At 51.8% G+C, this 21,450-nt stretch overlaps 1 protein-coding gene across 1 annotated transcript in view; it reads right to left on the reverse strand.

The window, feature by feature from the left end:
* The window catches only part of RGS3 (regulator of G protein signaling 3), a 191,985-nt gene that overhangs the window by 159,669 nt on the left and 10,866 nt on the right, over positions 1-21,450 (reverse strand). Inside the window, exons 3-6 of the mRNA XM_065418588.1 lie at positions 6,423-6,473; positions 2,515-2,573; positions 1,444-1,538; positions 354-422 (exon numbers count right to left, since the gene is read on the reverse strand). Of these exons, the coding sequence (XP_065274660.1) occupies positions 354-422; positions 1,444-1,538; positions 2,515-2,573; positions 6,423-6,473 (274 nt within the window). The remainder of the gene's footprint in view (positions 1-353; positions 423-1,443; positions 1,539-2,514; positions 2,574-6,422; positions 6,474-21,450) is intronic.

Below are 21,450 nucleotides of genomic sequence, written 5' to 3' on the forward strand. Positions count from 1 at the left end.
CAGCCCAGCAGCAGCCCCAGACCGCCCGAGGTCACGGCCAGCATCCACAGCTTCCCAGCAGCACCCGGGGCCCAGCGTGCAACAGAGAGCACCCTGAGCAGAGGCGTGTGCTGAGGCCGGTGTGCAGACGTGCTTCACCCACCCCTCACAAAGCAGCCACATCATGCTCTCGCTCTACCTACGTGACACCCACTGACGCCAGGCTGGGCCACGAGACTGAGGCTCCGAAGGAACTCACATGGAAGTGGCCAGAGCAAATGGTATTTTTATCCCTTCTCCAGCCTTTCCAAACCTTGTTAAAGAGACGGCTCAGCAGCATTCCAACCCCAGCCCCGTCCTGGCAGTGGCTTTACCTGGAGTTTCTTTCTTGGTTCCAGACTGTAACCAGAAGACGCTTTTGTTCATCTTCTTCTTGAACGGGGCTGTAACAGAAGCCAGAAAGGACAGGATGAGAGCACCCATCGCCACCAGGAACACACACCAAGGGGTGGGGTTAGTGTTCCTTTAATGCTACAGCTATGCCGCATCCCACATTCCCGGCCCCACTGATTCCTACATGGAGCTTCCCAGCAATTGCCATCAATGGCAGTCTTCTCAAACGAGCTACTGTGCACTAATTTACTAAAATTAATGAGGCTGCAAGCTCCAATCCATGTTTATTACATAACGAAGAACTTGAGGGCCATGCTGCTTGCATGGTTAAACAAAGGAGACATTTGTTATTGACAAGCTGTTGCAAGGGGAGGTGAACTCTCCTGGGCAGGTGCTGAAACACAGCTCAGGTTGTTTAAGGACAGACACATGTTAAACATCAAAGGAAGAACACCACAAAAACACTATCATTCATACTCCTAAATAATCACTCTGTGCCGGACTGAATATTTCATGAGGACAGAGATCCAAGAGAGGCAGGTCTGCTAGAAATAATGAACTCCACCAAACCACTGCAAGCCGCCAGCCCCCTTCCCATGCAAGGACATGCTAGAGCTTTGGGAAATCCTTTTACCTTCCTTGTTCATACTGATCCACCAGATCGTGGCAGGCTCAGGGTCTAGGAAATGGAATGTTTTCCCCGACTCCATACGGACGCATAGAAGCTACCAAATAAGAAACTCCAAATGTGCAGGAGTATTGCTGTCATGCTGTGTAGTCACAGCTTTGTGAGCTTCAGCAAAGCTCTGTTCAAAAGTTCAAGGCATTTCAGCTACAAGAAACAGCAAAATAATGTCTGTCACTCCTCATTTCAGTACCAAACCTCATCATGCATGAGGCATGTTTATTGAAGCTAACAGTGAGTAAACAGGGGATCTTGGCCACAAGAGGCTAAGGCAGCATTTGCCACAGTTCAGATTCTCTTCCAGCTCCATTCCAAACACATGCCCCGTTTGGAACACAAACCAATGGAAGGACAGGATGGTGCCACCTCGGACCCTGCATACTCACAAGAGAAAGTGCTCGTGGAAGATGGGATTTTTGCTGTCTGGAACAGTCTTGGTTTTTTGCCTGCATTTCCGATCAGTATCTGGTACTACAGACATCTTGATGTAGAGAAACAAACAGCACATTAGCCATCTTTAAGCAAACACAAACTCGCCACAAACCCAGCAATTGTCTAGTGCTAAGATCAGAAGACCCACCAGTCAGCTTTATGGATGGCTAAGTCTCAAAGATCTAGTTTGTGCTAGCCAGGTTTTTAGGTCTCTTTGCATTGACCAGGTCTAGCCACAACATTACAAAGCTCCTTTCGGCAACATGAAAAGGAGAAATTCTTCCTTAGCAATTCAGAGAACCCAGTGTTTGATTTGCACAAATATTCCTAGCCAGTCTTTGGCCAAGTAAAGACACGCACACGCACACACGCGCACACACACACGCACACACCTACCTACCTACCTACCTACCTACCTACCTACCTCTGATACCCGCGTTAGAATCAGAGGAAGTAGAGATGGAAATGACCTACTAAGGTGCTATCAATTTAACCAGGGCTGCCCAGCCCTGTGCCCTACAGTGCAGTTACTGGAGTTTGTCTAATGCTGATCATTCAGTCTCATCCCTTTCCTTAGTCTGCATGATGGCATTGGCTTGCCAAAAATGATGAGCGCTGACAGCCACAGACAGAGCTTTCTCCTCTGGCTCCCACGTTCTCTGCCAGTAATGATTCTGTGACAACAAATTCTCCATCGGAAGGTGCCACAGCCCCCAGGTGCAGTTAGCACAGTGATGCACCCAGCACCTGACCGGAGACTGGCTGTCTTAGTTCACCTGGTGCAGGAAAGTTACTCAGCAGCTGGTAAATGCAAGGATGGGGGCGGGGGAGTTCAGGACAAATGGAAAGGCACAAAGCAAAGGTTCTGCCCCGATTTCTGTGGAGCCCCAGAAGAGGGACAGGGAGAAGATGGGAGCCCAGCTGCATGCCTGGGGGAATTCACCCCAAAACCAGAAGGGGTACAAAGTGGTCACATCCTCATCCCCAGCTGAATCCAAAGCCCCTGGAGTGGCAAGAGAACTCACCTTCACATAGGAGTTGCATGTCCGGTACTCTTTTCCCATCAGGCCTTTTGCTTCCATAACTGGAAAGAAAATGAAACGTGGTTGAAAAGAGACAAGCAAGGTGTCTTCCCACAGCACTGCGCTCGTGCCCTGGGGCCGGGCACTGAAAGCCGGGCTCCTCCTTGTCAAGCCTGATTGGCAGGATTAACCCAGAGCTGGCTTACAGGACATGGGCTGGCAGCCTCCGCGCCTGGCAGGCACCTCCCTGCCCCTGAGGGCTCGTGGGGCACAGGGGGATTGCAGAGAGAAACGGTTGAGGGTTTTATTTTGAAGTAAAACTGTCCTGTGAACCCATGCGTCTGCGGGGGAGCTTGGAGCAGATGCAGCCCAGCATCCAGCTGACAAATTGCATTTCACCCGCCTGACTTCACACAACGCAGGGGCTACTGGCGCCAGGCCCCGGGACAAATGTATCGTCAAGTTCAATAGCAAAGGCCAGAGCTCCATCTCTGCTCCGCCTCTGCGAAACCAGCCTCCAGCACTGCCTGCAGTGGCGATGCCCCGTCTTTCCAGGCGGGAGTGAAATGAGAATCCGGCCCCAGCACACAGAGATGGTAACGAGACTGTTCTGTACATGAGGCGCTGTCAGAGCTGTGCACAGCCAGGAGCTGCCGTTCAGAGCCCGGCCTGCTATCTTACAGCAGGAGCTTTGCATCTGCCGGGGGGAGGCCTGGGTTCCTCTAGGCCAGGATCAGGCTGTCACAAACAGCACAGGAGCAAAGGGCTTGCAGTAAGACCCCTCTGCTGCACACACTCCTAGCTTTCCACTACAATATTTGGGGCTGCCCCTTTCCCAAATGTGAAGGCCAGGAGGGACCATTACGATCAAAGCACAGGCCAGAGAATCTCCCCCAGGGATTCCTGCATCAACCTGGTCATGCTAGAGCAGATCTCTCTGAAAGAGACACCCACCTTGGTTTAAAGAGAATCTACCCCATCCTGAGGTGAGTTGTTTCAAAGGTTAATCACCTCCTCTGGTAAAACACCTCCCTTATTTGTAGTCGGAATTTACCCAGCTTCAGCTTCCAGCCACTGGGTCTCCTTCTGTGTCTGCTGGTTAAGGAGCTCTCTAGTCTCAGAAAGCTGCTCCCCTCGTGGGGATTTATACATTGGGCTCATGTCACACGCTAACCTCCTCTTGGCTAACCACATAGATTGAGCTGCTTTAACCTCTCACTGTCAGGCAGGTTTCCGGACCTCAAATCGTCCTTGCAGCTCTTTTCAGAACCTTTTCCGATTTGTTACCATCCTTTTTGAAGTGTGGAGCTAGTTCCCAGTAACAGACTCACTCCGGACCAGCCTCCAGTCAAATAAAACATCGGGTTAAAGTTTGTGCCAGACTCTTGCAGCCATTTTTAAGGTCAGAACAACCATCCCTTCTCCGTTGTTCTGTAAACCCTAACTCCACCCTTGGAAGGAGGCTGGACACCGGCCCTGCACGTACCAGGGAATGCCAGCCTGGAAAAGGATGAGGAGCACGGACCCAGGCCACCCTTATGAGCTGGGTCATGCAGCACCTTTGCTAGGGCCAGCACCAGCTATAAGCAATGGAGCTTCGGCCAGGCCCCTTGGGGAGCCAGTTCTGCTAACAGATACAACTCTCACTGGCTAGGTACCCAGGCTACACTTCCTCTCTCATCACTGCCCACCCACTGTAGCTCTGGGATTCCCCAGCCCCACTCCATCCCAACACGGCCCTGGAGTCCATGGCTCACTGCTGGCTCAGGGAGTTCCCAATCGCTGCTCCCCAGCTCCCCTACTTGTCCTGCCGTCGAGGGCAGCTTCTCCGTGGGCACAGAGATACCTTCTGCAGAGCATGTGGGTGTTTCCTGGCTCCATTTGCTACCATTCAGACTGCCCAGCTCAGCCCCCCGCACAGATCCACAGCACCTGCCCACAAGGCTAGGAAGCTGAAGCACACAAAGGCCAGAATTTATTGCCCCTATTTTGCAGATGGGGATCTGAGGCAAAGAGTGGTTCAGTGGTTCCCCGAAGCGCACGCAGCGAGTCCGTGGCATGAACAAGACTGAGCCCACTGGCCTGAACTCAAACTAGCCCCTCTACCACTAGACCATCCACCCTCCTGTCTGCTGTCAGGAGCGCTCCATGTTCCAGTGTGCCGGACCCCGGCCCTCCTACTGCATCTGCTCTACTTGCACATGCATGTTCAGATCAGTGGGCATCTCTCCATGTGCGCTATTAACTGCCCCAGGCCCTCCCCATAGGCTCCGAGGAGGCCCCAGCTAGCCACAGGCCACTGTTACCATCCCAGAGGGGAAGAAGGGTTGGGTCTCCTGTTCCTTTCCCTGACCCCTGCGCCTTTTCTCCTCTGCTCTTCAGAAATTAAATGTTAAAGTTAAATGCATCACCACACAAGGTCAGGAAACACAGCAGGCCAAAGGAGATAAATTAGGTCAAAACGTGACCTTTTGGCTGTTTGTGAGCCACAGAGAGCCTGTCGCTTGCTGCGGTACACAAAGCATTGGGGGTTAGATAAGACACTGGAGCCTTGTCTCCCCCAGAAACCAAGTGTTGGGCTCCCCACGGGGTAACAGGGCAATGCCCTCACCAGAGTGCCCAGTACACATATCTGAGACCTCCAGTGACACCAGCAAAGGCCATTTGTGACAAAACTTTCTGTCCTTCTTTATGCCGCATGACGAAGCATCAGTGACCCAAGCCCAGCTTTCTGCAGGTCACCTTTACGGTTCTGCAGCAACCTGCGCTCAGCCCCGGGCTTCTGGGAGCAGTTGCTTTATGTGAGGCTTTCGACACTGCTGCTGTGTGTGAAGGTGTATCCCGCAGAAGTACCGGCCATGCGAGCTAGGTGAGCTCACAGCACGCAGAGCCTCTCTCAGTCGCTGGGGACGTCGCTGTGCGTTTAATTGGATGGGACCCTGTTTACTAAGGTTTTCAGGCATCTAACCATGCAGGTAGGTGCCCACTGGGATTTTCCAAAGTGCCCACGCAGGTGAGGCACCTCCCCCCCATTGAAAGTCCAGGTGTCCAGCCGCCTTGGGGACTTCAGCCAATCACGGGTGAGCTCAGGCTGACCCATGGGCTCCAGTGGTTACAAGGGCTCCATTATAGCGCTCTGGGCATTGCAGCCTTCTATGCTGCCGAGCCAGACTGCTGGGCATCGTGGGAAATCAACCCCAGCCATGGGGCCTGGAGGGAGTGATGGGCGGGATCCCCATGCTGCGCTCAGGAGCCCGCCGAGGGTCACTCAGAGTCGCTGTTATTGGAGATTTGTCCTGTGCCTGCTAAAGGGCTCGGTGCAGCCTGGCGTGCAAAGCACAGCCCTGCCCCCGATGTGCCGCAGAGTGGGCTGGACGGGCTGGGCCGCCTAGCAGGGGCGACGCTGGGTGCACCTTGCGGCAGCATCGCTGGTGACTCACTCAAGGACACCGCGGGAGGAGTGAGGCTCCTGCCAGCAAGCAGCCTGCCTGGGTTGCTTAGGAGATCTGGCTGGAGCTGGGTCCCGGAAGGCAGAGCCAAGCCCGGCTCTCCCTCTGCCTGGGTTAGGTCAGGGCAGCAGGACCGGCACCAGAGTCACTGCAGATCCTCGCAGGTGAGACCACACAGATCACCCTTCGCACAGGTGAGCACATGCCCGTGGGGCGGTGCTCTGTTCCCCTCTAGCATGGCTGGGCCCCAAGCAGAGGCTGGGGAGCTTGCGGCAGCCACTGCTAGCAGAGCCTGCTCTTTCCACACCAGCAGCCCCAGGTTCAAGCCCCACTGCTGAGCCAGCCTCTCTGGGGCTAACACTGTGATCTGGTACAGACCGCTACAAAGTGCCCTTCTCGTGAGCTGCCCCTGCTCCTGGTGACATGGACTGGATCCTGGCACGCCCCCCCGGCGATACTTACTGTGCAGCACAAGCAGCCTGCCCTGCATGTCGATGGACAGCTTCAGCTGACCTGGGCAAACAACAGGAGAAAGAGCAGATGAGCGACTGGTGCAGATCTCATCCAGGGAGATTCCCTGCCAACTATGCCCCAAAAGCCAGCCCAGCTGGGTGCAGAGGGACCCCTCAGTACCCATGGCTCTGCCCTTCTGCCAGCTTCACTCCGGCCACTAAACACCCTGGCACCCTTCCCTGCTCTAACAGCATTTCAGGGGATGCTGCCCGTGTAGAGGAGCCTGTGGCAATGGGGAAGGGCTGGGAAAACCTGGCTCCTGGAAAGGATCTGTCTCACTTATACACGCTGTGACGGGTTGGATCACAGCAACCCCCTTGGGAGCTGCCACCCGATGTGCAAAGACTACCCCTGCTCCTGTTTTCCCTACCAGCTCAGGACTCCACTACCCTGTCTTGCTGAGCCAGACACTCCCGTCTGCTGCAAGACAGACCCAGGGTCTGAATCACTTGTCCCAAAGCTGCAAGTTTACCTGAAAACAGCTCACAGAAGTGTGCTTGTCTTTAGCACTCAGATGCCCAACTCCCAATGGGGTCTAAACCCAAATAAATCCGTTTTACCCTGCATAAAGCTTATGCAGGGCAAACTCATACATTGTTCGCCCTCTATAACACTGATAGAGGGATATGCACAGTTGTTTGCTCCTCCAGGTATTAATACATACTCTGAGTAAATTACTAAATAAAAAGTGATTTTATTAAATACAGACAGTAGGATTTAAGTGGTTCCAAGTAGTAACAGACAGAACAAAGTAAGTCACCAAGTAAAATAAAATAAAACGCGCAAATCTATGTCTAATCAAACTAAATACAGATAAGTTCCTCACCAGTTCCAGAATACTCCCTTTTACAGACTAATCTCCTTTTAGCCTGGGTCCAGCAATCACTCACACCCCCTATAGTTACTGTCGTTTGTTTCATTTTCCTTCAAGTATCCTGGGGGGGTGGAGAGGCTCCTTCTTTAGCCAGCTGAAGACAAAATGGAGGGGTCTCCCATGGGTTTAAATAGACTCTCTCTTGTGGGTGGAGACCCCCCCTCCTCCCTCCTATGCAAAGTCCAGCTCCAAGATGGAGTTCTGGAGTCACCTGGGCAAGTCACATGTCCCTGCATGACTCAGTCTTTACAGGCCAAAGCCATTGTCCACATGGTATCTTGCATGTCTCCAGGAAGACTTCTTATGTGGATTGGAGCATTCCAAGATGCACTGTTCTCCAAGTGGTTCCTGATCAGGTACTTAACCTGGCGAATTCCTTCCTAAAGAAGCTGACCAAATGCCTCCCAAAGCTTACTTAGAAACCAAGCAAGCATACAGCCCATATTCTTAACCTCAAGTAGAAAATGATATATATATGTACAAATAGGATGAATAGATATAGTAGACCATAACCTTTACGGAGATATATTACATGGCACAGGCAGCACAAAACATATTCCAGTTATGTCATACATACATTTATAAGCACCCCTCCATAAAGCCTTATGGGGTACACTGTCACACACGCCTCACAAGGCTGAGCGATATGTAGCCACAGAGACAGGGCATGGGAGACTCCTGAACCCTGGCGTGATCACTGGGCCTACAAACATGCCCTAATGGGAATTCAGCTGTTCAACGTAAGTGACAGTAACTAAAGTGTCCCAATGACCTGTCCCAACAAATCGTGACAGGAAAAGGTACGAGAGGGAGGCAGAAAGACTGGCTTAGCCCAAACAAAAAGGCCTGTGATAAAACTCAAGGGCTGTGTTAAGATCATGCCTGGTAAACAGCAACAATGTGGGAGCGAGTATCAATGAACCAAAATCGATATGTCAGAAACTAGGCCTAATTGGTGGACAAAATAATGGGAAGATGGACTAGTCCACCCCCCACTCCCTTTTGCGGTCCTTAAGGAAAGAGACTTTGGGAGAAAAACTGGCTACTGAGCAAGCTTCACCATCACGGCTGCCACCCCCACTGTCTCCTGGGACCCCGGGGCCTTCGTCATCCTGATCCTGACCTGAGTGGACACAGAGAGGGACCCAGATGACATCACCACCTCCACGAGCTGTAGCCAAACCCCAGACAACTCTGGGATGAAACAGAATTAGACTTTAACACCAGCTCCAGCCCGTCTCAACAAACTTCTTCTCTTTTCCCCAAAAGGGCAGCTATTGCCGTCTTCAATACCATCTAAGGGTACATCTACACTGCAGAGAGAAACCCACGGCACCAAGTCTCAGAGCCTGGGTCAGCTGACTTGGGTGCACGGGGCTCAGGCTGCAGGGCTAAAAACAACAGCATAGACGTTCCCGCTCGGGCTGAAGCCCAGGTTCTGAGACCCTCCTGAGACAATATGTACCCTTGAGTTCACCGTTTTTACAAGACTATGATAAATTTTGTACAAAATATGCCTTGTGAGGTATCATCTGAAAACTCATAATTTGCTGAACATTACTGTCTTGGTAAAATCTATGTGGCCACATTGTATGTAAAGTTATAAAATTCTACTGTATAAGATGTGTTCCGTGGCATACAGTATGGCTGGGGGGGATTTACATGCTGGAGGCTGTGTGTGGCAGGGCCGGCTCTAGGCACCAGCAAAACAAGCTGGTGCTTGGGGCGGCACATTTTTAGGGGCGGCATGGCCGGCGCCAGAATGCCGCCCCTGCCGCCCCTAAAAATGTGCCCCAGCCGCCCTAGCTCACCTCCGCTGCTGCCGCTCACGCGCCACGGCGCGCGAAACAGCTGATTCGCGCGCCGCTGCTCACCCTCCCTCCCAGGCTCTCAAACCTGGGAGGGAGGGGGAGATCCCGAGCGGCCGTGGTGCGCGAAACAGCTGATTCGCGCGCCGCTGCTCGCCCTCCCTCCCAGGCTCTCAAACCTGGGAGGGAGGGGGAGATCCCGAGCGGCCGTGGCGCGCGAAACAGCTGATTCGCGTGCCGCTGCTCGCCCTCCCTCCCAGGCTCTCAAACCTGGGAGGGAGGGGGAGATCCCGAGCGGCCGCGGCGTGCGAAACAGCTGATTCACGCGCCGCTGCTCGCCCTCCCTCCCAGGCTCTCAAACCTGGGAGGGAGGGGGAGATCCCGAGTGGCCGCGGCGCGCGAAACAGCTGATTCGCGTGCCGCTGCTCCCCCTCCCTCCCAGGTTTGAGAGCCTGGGAGGGAGGGGGAGACTCCGAGTGGCCGCGGCACGCGCGCCGCTTCTCCCCCTCCCTCCTAGGCTTGAGAGCCTGGGGGGAGGAGGCAGGGCTGGGGATTTGGGGAAGGGGCGGAGTTGAGGTGGGGCCGGGGGTGGGGTAAGAAAAAAACGGGGGGGTGGCCAAAATTGTTTTTGCTTGGGGCGGCAAAAATCCTAGAGCCGGCCCTGGTGTGTGGGCAGAACAGGAGTGGTTGTTCTCACAGCAAAGCAGTTTAAAAGGCACCCCAGGTTTGAGAACTGAGGGGACACAGCTGTCCAGACTGTATCCTGAGTAATGTGTCACCTCCCCCCCATCATGTTTCAGAGCCAGAGCTCCAGCCAGAGCAGAAACATCTACACTGCTGGTTTTAGCCCCACAGCATGACTTGGGCTCTGAGATTCGGTGCTGTGAGATTTTCTTTGCAGTGTAGCCTGTCAAACAAGGGGGGGTTCCTTCTGAAAACTCTCTCCAGCTCAAAGAAAAAGGAACAAGGGATGTAGTTCAAATTAAAGCCTTATTCAATACTTCACATTTCAAATACTTTAGCTGTTTTTCCTTCTTTTCTATATGCTCTTAATGGAGCTTGCCCTGGTACTGAGCAGGCTGAGGGCTCTGTATACTGAACCCTGGACCTTGTTTAACATTGTTTAACACTGGACAGTGATCGGGTTATGTTAACACCTTTGTCCCATATATTCCAACAAAATTAATACAACAACCCCCAGCTCTCCATCTTCCCTCTGGGTGGCCTTGGAAGGTCCCTTAGCCCCTCTGCCAAAGCTTTCCTGTCCACAAACCTGGGGTAACTCCGACCCGCCCCCACTAGGGGGCTGTAAGGAGCAGTTCGCCTCAGGGAGGTGGTCTGACAGAGTAACCCCTGGGGAAGTGCTGAGTACAATTATACACACAGTGTATGCTCCTGGAAGCAGGGACCTTAGCAACGTGTGAAGGCGGAGAGGCAGTGTGTCCTCGTGGATGGAGCACTGCACTGGCAATCAGCAGCCTGTAAGCTCAGGGAGGCAGGGAGCTATGTTCCCTGTAAATGGCGCGGATGAGAGGCGCCCATCCCCCGGACCCAACTCAGCCCCGGACCTGCCTCAGCCGGGGGAGGGGCGCCCTGAACCCAGCCTCAGCCCAGACCTGCCATGGCCGGGGCACCCCTCCCCTGGCCCAAACCCAGCCCCGGCCCGAACCTGCCATGGCCGGGGCGCCTATCTCCCCCCAACCCCCGCCAGCCCAACGGGTGCCAACAGGAATGGGGAAGAGCCCAGCACCTTACCCTTCCCTCACACAGCCATTGTCTCTGTGCCCATCCCAGAGGCATCAGCACCCTCTCTGCGGTGCCATGCGCCTGGCTAGGAGCCCTGACCCAGGGGGAAACTGTGCTGGTTGGCAGAGCTCACACTGAGCTGCCCGGGCACAACCCCAGGGACTGACAGCAGAAGAGGGGATCCCCTACCAGGAGTTCAGGTAACTAGTCCCCATGCCCCAGAGACCCTCCTGGCAGGGGCCGGGCTGGCCTCCAAGGGGGGCAGGGCTCTGGTGCGGTGGCGGCACTGTGGGGAAGCAGCGCCTTCACGCGGCATTTCCTGCTTTGCTAAGGGTTGTGAAAGCCCCTCACTGGGACAGTAACCTACAATGCACCTGCAGGAAGCAAAGAAAGATCCCCATGGCAGTGAGTGCGGGGCGGGGCTAGGAGCCTGGTGCTAATTCTGGCTCTGCTCCTGAGCTGCTGGGTGACCTGGAGCAAGTCCCTTCTCCTCTGGGGGCCGTGATCTCCCCATCCCGAAAACGGGGATAATGAAACTCCCCGTCCTGTGTGCAGTGCTTGGAGATCTAGGGCTGGGCTGCTCAATGCAATGACTAGGTAGCATTAGTGAGACAATGTTTGGGAGTGAAGGCTGTTACTCCTAAGAGCCCTGAGACTCAAGAAAGATCTCCTGCCCTGGCTCCATGCCACACGGATTCCCATGTGCCAGGGAACCCCAGCCAATTAGTTACGCTAGGGGCGGGGGAGGAAAGCAGCCTTGGGGGAGGGGAAGCAGGGACAGGCTCTGCACAGTCCTGATAGTTACAATCCCATGAGGTATTGCTGGAGATCCTCAGCACTATGGGGAAGTCCAGATTCCCAGCTGGCCGAGCCGGGGCGCAGCTGGGCTGTAAAGTCCTGGCGCCTCACCTTGGGGGCAGACGGCTCACAGCTCTGCCCACGTAACAAGGCGGAGGCGGGGGGGTCATTTCACCCTCAGCTGGTGTAAGTCAGTGCAGCTCCACTGAAGTCTATGTCAATTTCCACCAGTGGTGAATTTGGCCCTCAGTGTTTAACATGCTACCAGAACAAACCCAGCATTTGGAGCCAGGACTTTAACCCTTTTGCCATCTTCCCATTTCCGAAGCCGTGGGAACACCCTCGTTATTCCGCCATTAACATCTGACAATGGTGACGCTGGGAAAGCAAAAGGATGTGATCCAGCCAAGCATGACCTGCTAAGGAACGGGAGCGCGAGGGGACAGAGAGCTTTTGTGCCAGGGTTATTTGAGGAGCGGGGAGAGGAAGAGCACGGATCGAATCTGCGCCAGGAGTGGCAGGGGGAGCCCTGGCTCTGGGAGGCAGCACGTGGTGCTCCCTAAACACAGCAGGCTGAGATTAAGCAGAGCGAGAACAGCAGAAGCAGGGCAGAAGGCTGCGGCTGGGGTTAAAATAATTGAGTGATGTGAGGCTGTTTTATGACAGCATTACTCAATCTGAAGGAGTGTTCGGACTGGACACTGATCAGGGTAACTAGCATTGAGGCACAGGATTGGTTTAGTATTTACCATGTGCACGGCAGTAGCACCAGCAGGCCATGAATTAGGGCCCCGAGGTGCTAGGTGCTGTACAAATGCTTACAAAAAGATGGGAGGAGGAGGAAAAACCACCTAGTGAAACAACGGAACTTTATGGGGTGTTCTGACCTTCTCTGAACCACGAGGGGTTGGCCACTGGTGCCGAGAGAGAGGGTCCTAGACTAGCAGACTGGTCCAGTATGGAAAACCCCATCTTCCTGTAGGAAACGGATGATGGTGCTGGCTCAGAAAGCCCTGTCTCTCTCTAGCTACCTGCAAAGAGCTGGCATTAGTGTGGTGTGTTTGTACAGCACTGAGCACGCGGGGGTCCTGGTCCTGACTAGGCTCCTAAGCACTCCGATAATACAAATAACACAAGAGAGTAAAGGTTAACCACAGCCTGAGAGATGTGTAAGGATGCACTGCGGCTGGGCTAGGAGACTGAGGAGGGGAGAGTTAAATAAACAAACTGCAAACACATGGCAATATGGGTCCAGCTGAGGCATTCAGCTTTTCTCAGACAAACGGAGTGCTGGCCTCCCCCACCCGTGGCTGGCAGGAAAGGCAGCCCCATGCCTGCCTCGCCCTATGTAGAACAACCAGCAAAAACTCTATTAACTTCAACATCCGGCAGGGCCGGCTCTGGCTCTTTTGCCGCCCCAGGCAAAAAAGCCTCCGGCCGCCCCCCCCCCCCCCCCGCGGGGGGGGGGAGGGCGGCCAGAGCCTTGGGAGGAGGGCGGCTCTCCCCCCGGCGGCCGGGGGGAGGGCGCCGGGGGGGGAGGGCGGCCGGAGCCCTGGGAGGAGGGCGGCCAGAGTGCCGGGGGGAGGGCGGCGAGCCCGGCCGTGGCCCCGCTCTCCCCGGCGGCTGGAGCGCCGCGCCGCCCCCCTCCAGGTTTCAAAGCACTGCCTGACATGTCCCCACAAGCTGCTCCTGTCTACACTAGAGCTGAGAATGGAGACAAGGGTAAAACTCCTTCCAGGAAGGCTATTGATCTGAACACCCCAGCAGTAGAAACCCAGGGACTCCAGAGCGAAGGTGTGCATAAAAGGGACCAGCCACCTGACATGTGGAAATGCACAACAAAAGTCCCCAGCCAAGCAGATTTCTGCCTGTAGCAGCTGCTGAAGGAAAACCGGCCCCTCAAACCACTTTCTCCATACAGAGCACTTTCAGCTCCTCTGTGACCATGCACTGCACCTTGCGAGACCCTTGGCATTGCACAGCTGAACCTAACCCATAAAGTCCCAAACTCCCGATCACACTGTATGCGAGAGACCAGCATGCCCCATTCCCATTACAGTCCCATAGCCACCAATCACACCAGGGTCGTTAGATATGCAGCGCACAAGTGTCTCCCACCTGCATACAAACCTCTACCCCCGAGCATGAAATCGTAACACTCCTAAGACAAGAGTAAAGGGCACCAGGGTGACAAAGCATCACATACTGCTAAAGAGAGGTGGGAACCCAGTTATAAATCAGTGGGGGGGAGGGGGAGGGAGGCACATTTCCTAACCTCCACCCAGGAGCTGTAGCAGTGCTGGGCCTTCTCCAAACACCAGGGATGTGCAGCCACCAGCAATGGGATGTTCCAACCCCTCCCCACCCCCCAAAAAAACTGCTTGATCCAAACCCAGCTAATCTGACAAAGCAGGTGAGCAAGGAGCAAAACTGCTGTTACTGTGACTTTCCAGACTTCCTCCTCCACCTCCACTCTTACGCTCAACGGTGTGTGACGGGTCCTACTGCAGGAGCCCCTCCACAAGCCAGATGTTTGCACAAAGACCCCTGCAAACCAGGACACAGGAGCCTCTGCACTCAGAGTGTGACAGCTTGTGATGATGCAACAATAATGTCACACAGCTGGGGGTTCACGCTGCACTTGCTGACCCCGTCTGAATCTGTCCAGCGATACCAGAGTGAAACTGGCCTCAGAGGGGCCCCGGCCCCTTCGTGCTCTGGGCTGATTGCTGAGGTGCAGGTACCAGCGGAGGCCCGGATTTCCCCTGCGCTCTGCGATGGGAGGACTGGCTATTCTCGCCCAGCGAGGCAGAGAGGAAAGGATCGCTGCCCACCCGGCTCCTGGGCATGGGCGGCACGGAACGGGTGAGGGGTTTAAATCTGCCCTCCGGGGAGCTGCCCCAGGCCCGAGTCTGCAGGGCAGCCACCTGTCTGTGCCCCCGCACAGCGGCAGCCCCATGGCACGGCCCAGGGAGGCGCCCCCAGCCTGGGCCCAGACCGACTGACCCCCAGGACTGAGCCCCACAGGCCCAGCCCGCCCCTGGCCTCGGCACTCACCGAAGGTCGTGAGATAGAAGGAAGAGTCCAGCGGGTCGGCCTGGCCGGCGCAGAGCGAGACTCTGCGGACGTCGCCGGGCTCCATGGCCGCCGGGCCCAGCCGGCCTGTGGTGGGAGAGCTGGGGGCGCTTGGCAGGAGCCTCAGCAGCCACTTAACACGGGCAGCGCGCGGCCTGCACAGAGCCCAGCTTCCAACTGCCCGCCCGGTTTGAATAGCACAAAGGGCTCTGGCAGCCCATTGGCCAGGCCGCTTTGAATGGGGAGCTGCACCTGCCTGAACAAACAAGGCCCTGGCCCCACACACACACACACACACACACAGACACTCTGATACACACAGAGAGAAACCGATACACATACACACTCTGATACACACACAGAGACACTGACACACACACACAGACACAGACACTGATACACACATACACACAGAGAGACACTGACACACACAGACACTCTGATACACACACAGAGAAACCGATACACATACACACTCTGATACACACACAGAGACACTGATACACACACACAGACACAGACACTGATACACACATACACACAGAGAGACACTGACACACACACACACACAGACACTCTGATACACACAGATAGAAACCGATACACATACACACTCTGATACACACACAGAGACACTGACACACACACACAGACACAGACACTGATACACACATACACACAGAGAGACACTCACACACACAGACACACAGACACTCTGATACAGAGAGAAACCGATACACATACACACTCTGATACACACACAGAGACACTGATACACAGAGAGACACTGATACACACACACACACACACTGTCATAAACACAGAGAGACACTGATACACACACACACACAGACACTCTGATACACACAGAGAGAAACTGATACACATACACACTCTGATACACACACACAGAGACACTGACACACAGACACAGACACTGATACACACATACACACAGAGAGACACTGACACACACACACACACAGAGACACTCTGATACAGAGAGAAACCGATACACATACACACTCTGATACACACACAGAGACACTGATACACAGAGAGACACTGATACACACACACACACACTCTCATAAACACATAGAGACACTGATACACACACACACACACAGAGACACTCTGATACAGAGAGAAACCGATACACATACACACTCTGATACACACACACAGACACTGATACACAGAGAGACACTGATACACACACACACACACACTCTGATACACACAGAGAGAAACTGATACACATACACACAGACACTCTGATACACACAGAGAGAAACTGATACACATACACACTCTGATACACACACAGAGACACTGACACACAGACACAGACACTGATACACACACACACACACAGAGACACTCTGATACAGAGAGAAACCGATACACATACACACTCTGATACACACACACAGACACTGATACACAGAGAGACACTGATACACACACACACACACACTCTGATACACACAGAGAGACACTGACACACACACACACAGACACTCTGATACAGAGAGAAACCGATACACATACACACTCTGATACACACACAGAGACACTGATTCACAGAGAGACACTGATACACACACACACACACACTCTCATAAACACAGAGAGACACTGACACACACACACACAGAGACACTCTGATACAGAGAGAAACCGATACACATACACACTCTGATACACACACAGAGACACTGATACACAGAGAGACACTGATACACACACACACACACACACACACTCTCATAAACACAGAGAGACACTGATACACACACACACAGACACTCTGATACACACAGAGAGAAACTGATACACATACACACTCTGATACACACACAGAGACACTGACACACAGACACAGACACTGATACACACATACACACAGAGAGACACTGACACACACACACACACAGAGACACTCTGATACAGAGAGAAACCGATACACATACACACTCTGATACACACACAGAGACACTGATACACAGAGAGACACTGATACACACACACACACTCTCTCATAAACACAGAGAGACACTGATACACACACACACAGACACTCTGATACACACAGAGAGAAACTGATACACACACACACACACACAGAGACACTCTGATACAGAGAGAAACCGATACACATACACACTCTGATACACACACACAGACACTGATACACAGAGAGACACTGATACACACACACACACACACTCTGATACACACAGAGAGAAACTGATACACATACACACAGACACTCTGATACACACAGAGAGAAACTGATACACATACACACAGACACTCTGATACACACAGAGAGAAACTGATACACATACACACTCTGATACACACACAGAGACACTGACACACAGACACAGACACTGATACACACATACACACAGAGAGACACTGACACACACACACACACAGACACTCTGATACAGAGAGAAACCGATACACATACACACTCTGATACACACACAGAGACACTGATTCACAGAGAGACACTGATACACACACACACACACACTCTCATAAACACAGAGAGACACTGACACACACACACACAGAGACACTCTGATACAGAGAGAAACCGATACACATACACACTCTGATACACACACAGAGACACTGATACACAGAGAGACACTGATACACACACACACACACACTCTCATAAACACAGAGAGACACTGATACACACACACACAGACACTCTGATACACACAGAGAGAAACTGATACACATACACACTCTGATACACACACAGAGACACTGACACACAGACACAGACACTGATACACACATACACACAGAGAGACACTGACACACACACACACACAGACACTCTGATACAGAGAGAAACCGATACACATACACACTCTGATACACACACAGAGACACTGATACACAGAGAGACACTGATACACACACACACACTCTCTCATAAACACAGAGAGACACTGATACACACACACACACACACACACAGAGACACTCTGATACAGAGAGAAACCGATACACATACACACTCTGATACACACACAGAGACACTGATACACAGAATGACACTGATACACACACACACTCTCATAAACACAGAGAGACACTGATACACACATACACAGAGAGAGACTGACACACACACACAGAGATACACTGATACACATACACACACACTCTGATACACACAGAGAGACACTGACGCGCGCACACACTGACACTGGTGATACATACAGACACTGATACACACAGAGACAAACACATATAAATATATTGACACTGATACACTGACACACACACACACTGTGATACACACTGACACTGATACACACATACACACACAGACACTGATGCACACACACACTGACACTGGTGACACATACAGACACTGATACACACAGAGACACACAAACACACATATAGATATTGACACTGATACACAGACACTGACACACACACACTGACACTGATACACACAGAGACACACTGACACTCATACACAAACACACAAATATACACTGACACTGATACACACAGAGAGACACACAGACACACTGATACACACACACTGATACACGCATACAGCTATTCTGATACACACAGAGAGACACTCTGGCTAGGTCTACACTACCCGCCTGAATCGGCGGGTAGAAATCGATCTCTCGGGGATCTAATTATCGCGTCTTGTCGGGACGCGACAATCGATCCCCGAATCGACGCTCTTACTCCACCAGCGGAAGTGGGAGTAAGCGCCGTCGACGGGGAGCCGCGGAGGTCGATTTTGCCGCCGTCCTCACAGCGGGGTAAGTCGGCTCTGATACGTCGAATTCAGCTACGCTATTCGCGTAGCTGAATTTGCGTATCTTAAATCGACCCCCCCCGTAGTGAAGACCTGCCCTTAGATACACACATACTGATACACAGAGAGAGACACTGATAAACACAGACACTCTGATATACATACACACACACTGACACAAACTCTGATACACACACTGACCCTCTGATATACACGCACACACACACTGATACACACACAGTGATACACACACAGAAATTGACACTTTCATACACACACAAACTCTGATACACACCCCCACACACAGACACCCACAGACACTGATACACACTCACATACACAAATTCTCATACACACACTCACAATTGATATACATACACAGACACTGATACACAGATACACACACTGACCCCCTAATATACACAGAGAGAGACTCTAATACATACACTGACTTACACACACAAACTGACCCTCTAATATACACATACACAGACTCTCATATACACACAAATCCTGACACACACACACACACTGATACACACATTGACCCACTGATATACATACACACAGACACCCTGATAGACACACACACTGACACACTAATATATAGACACAAATTCTCATACACACACACTAATACACACACACATAGATATATACACACAGATACTTTCATACACATTGACACTGGTACACACACACACTGATACACACACACATACTCTGATATATGCACTGACGGATATATACAAACATGACACTCTGAACATGCACTGACACTCTGATCTACACACAGAGATACTCTAATACGCACACAGATTGACACACTGACCCTTTGATACATACACATACACTGTATCAGAGGGGTAGCCGTGTTAGTCTGGATCTGTAAGAAGCGACAAAGAGTCCTGTGGCACCTTATAGACTAACAGACGTATTGGAGCATGAGCTTTCGTGGGTGAATACCCACTTCGTCGGATGCATGTAGTGGAAATTTCCAGAGGCAGGTATAAATATGCAGGCAAGAATCAGTCTAGAGATAACGAGGTTAGTTCAATCAGGGAGGATGAGGCCCTCTGCTAGCAGTTGAGGTAGCCATCCTGCAGCAAAAAAACTTCAGGACCAGACTCTAAAGAGAAACTGCTGAGCTTCAGTTCATTTGCAAATTTGACACCATCAGCTCAGGATTAAACAAAGACTGTGAATGGCTAGCCAACTACAAAAGCAGTTTCTCCTCCCTTGGTGTTCACACCTCAACTGCTAGAAGAGGGCCTCATCCTCCCTGATGGAACTAACCTCATTATCTCTAGACTGATTCTTGCCTGCATATTTATACCTGCCTCTGGAAATTTCCACCACATGCATCTGAAGAAGTGGGTATTCACCCAGGAAAGCTTATGCTCCAATACGTCTGTTAGTCTTAAAGGTGCCACAGGACTCTTTGTTGCTTTTTACACATACACTGACACTGATACACACACACTCTGATATACATACTGACACTGATAGACACACACACACAGACACTCTGATACACACACATATTTACATTGACCTTTTGATATATACATATACACTGACACTCTCATACACACTGTCATAAATATAAAGGGACGAGTAACAAGCTTTATGTCTGCAGTAACATAAAATCCCTCCTGGCCAGAGGTACAGACAGAGGTACAGAATCATTTTACGTGTAAGGGGTTAATCAGTTCAACTGACCTAGTTGGCACCTGACCAGAAGGACCAATGGGAAAAGATGATACTTTCAAATCGGGGGGGGGGGGAGGTTTTGTTTGTGCTCTCTTTTTTTGTTCCCTCAGGGAGAGAGAGAGAGAGACCAAGCAGGTAACCCATCTCTTGAAAAGATACCTAATATTACAGAAATTGTAAGTAAAGGCAAGGAAATGCATTAGATTAGCTTTTGTTTTAGCTTGTGAATTTTCCCTATGCTAAGAGGGAGGTTTATTCCTGTTTTTGTAACTTTGAAGTTGAGCCTAGAGGAGAATCCTCTGTGTTTTAAATCTTTTATTCACCCTGTAAAATTACCTTCCATCCTAATTTTACAGAGGTGCTTCTTTTACTTTTTTCTTTATAATAAAGTTCTTCTTTTAAGAACCTGATTGATTTTAGTGTCCTAAAAATAAATGGTCTGGTCTGTACTTTTATTAAAGGCAATTGGTTGGTATATTATTCTCAAGCCTCCCCAGGAAAGGGGGTGAAGGGGTTTAGGGGGATATTTTGGGGAAACAGGAACTCCAAGTTGTCCTTTTCCTGAATCTTTGTCTAAATTACTTGGTGTTGGCAGCAATACCATCCAAGGACAAGGACGGTATTGGGGAAGTTTTAACCTAAGCTGGTAGAAATAAGCTTAGGGAGTCTTTCATGCGGGTCCCCACATCTGTACCCCAGAGTTCAGAGTGGGGAGGGAACCCTGACACACACACATTCTGATTTCCTGGGTTCACACACAGACATCGTGCTTGCAAGCCGGGCAGCACTGACGACTAAGGGCACGAGGGTGCCAAGTATCAGGGGGTAGCCGTGTTAGTCTGTATCCACAAAAACAACGAGGAGTCCGGTGGCACCTTAAAGACTAACAGATTTAAGCATCTCCATGCATCTGAAGAAGTGGGTTTTTTACCCATGAAAGCTTATGCCCAAATAAATCTCTGGAGGTGGAGTAAAGAAACCGGTTTAAAGGGCCCTTTAAGTCAAAAAAAAGGGCTTCGTCGTGTGGACGTGTCCAGGCTTAATTCGATTTAACGCTGCTAAATTCGACCTAAACGCGTAGTGTAGACCAGGCCTTAGTCTTTAAGGTGCCACCGGACTCCTCGTTGTTTTGTGGCACCAGGG

Source organism: Emys orbicularis, chromosome 18, assembly GCF_028017835.1.
Source record: "Emys orbicularis isolate rEmyOrb1 chromosome 18, rEmyOrb1.hap1, whole genome shotgun sequence".
NCBI lineage: Eukaryota > Metazoa > Chordata > Testudines > Emydidae > Emys > Emys orbicularis.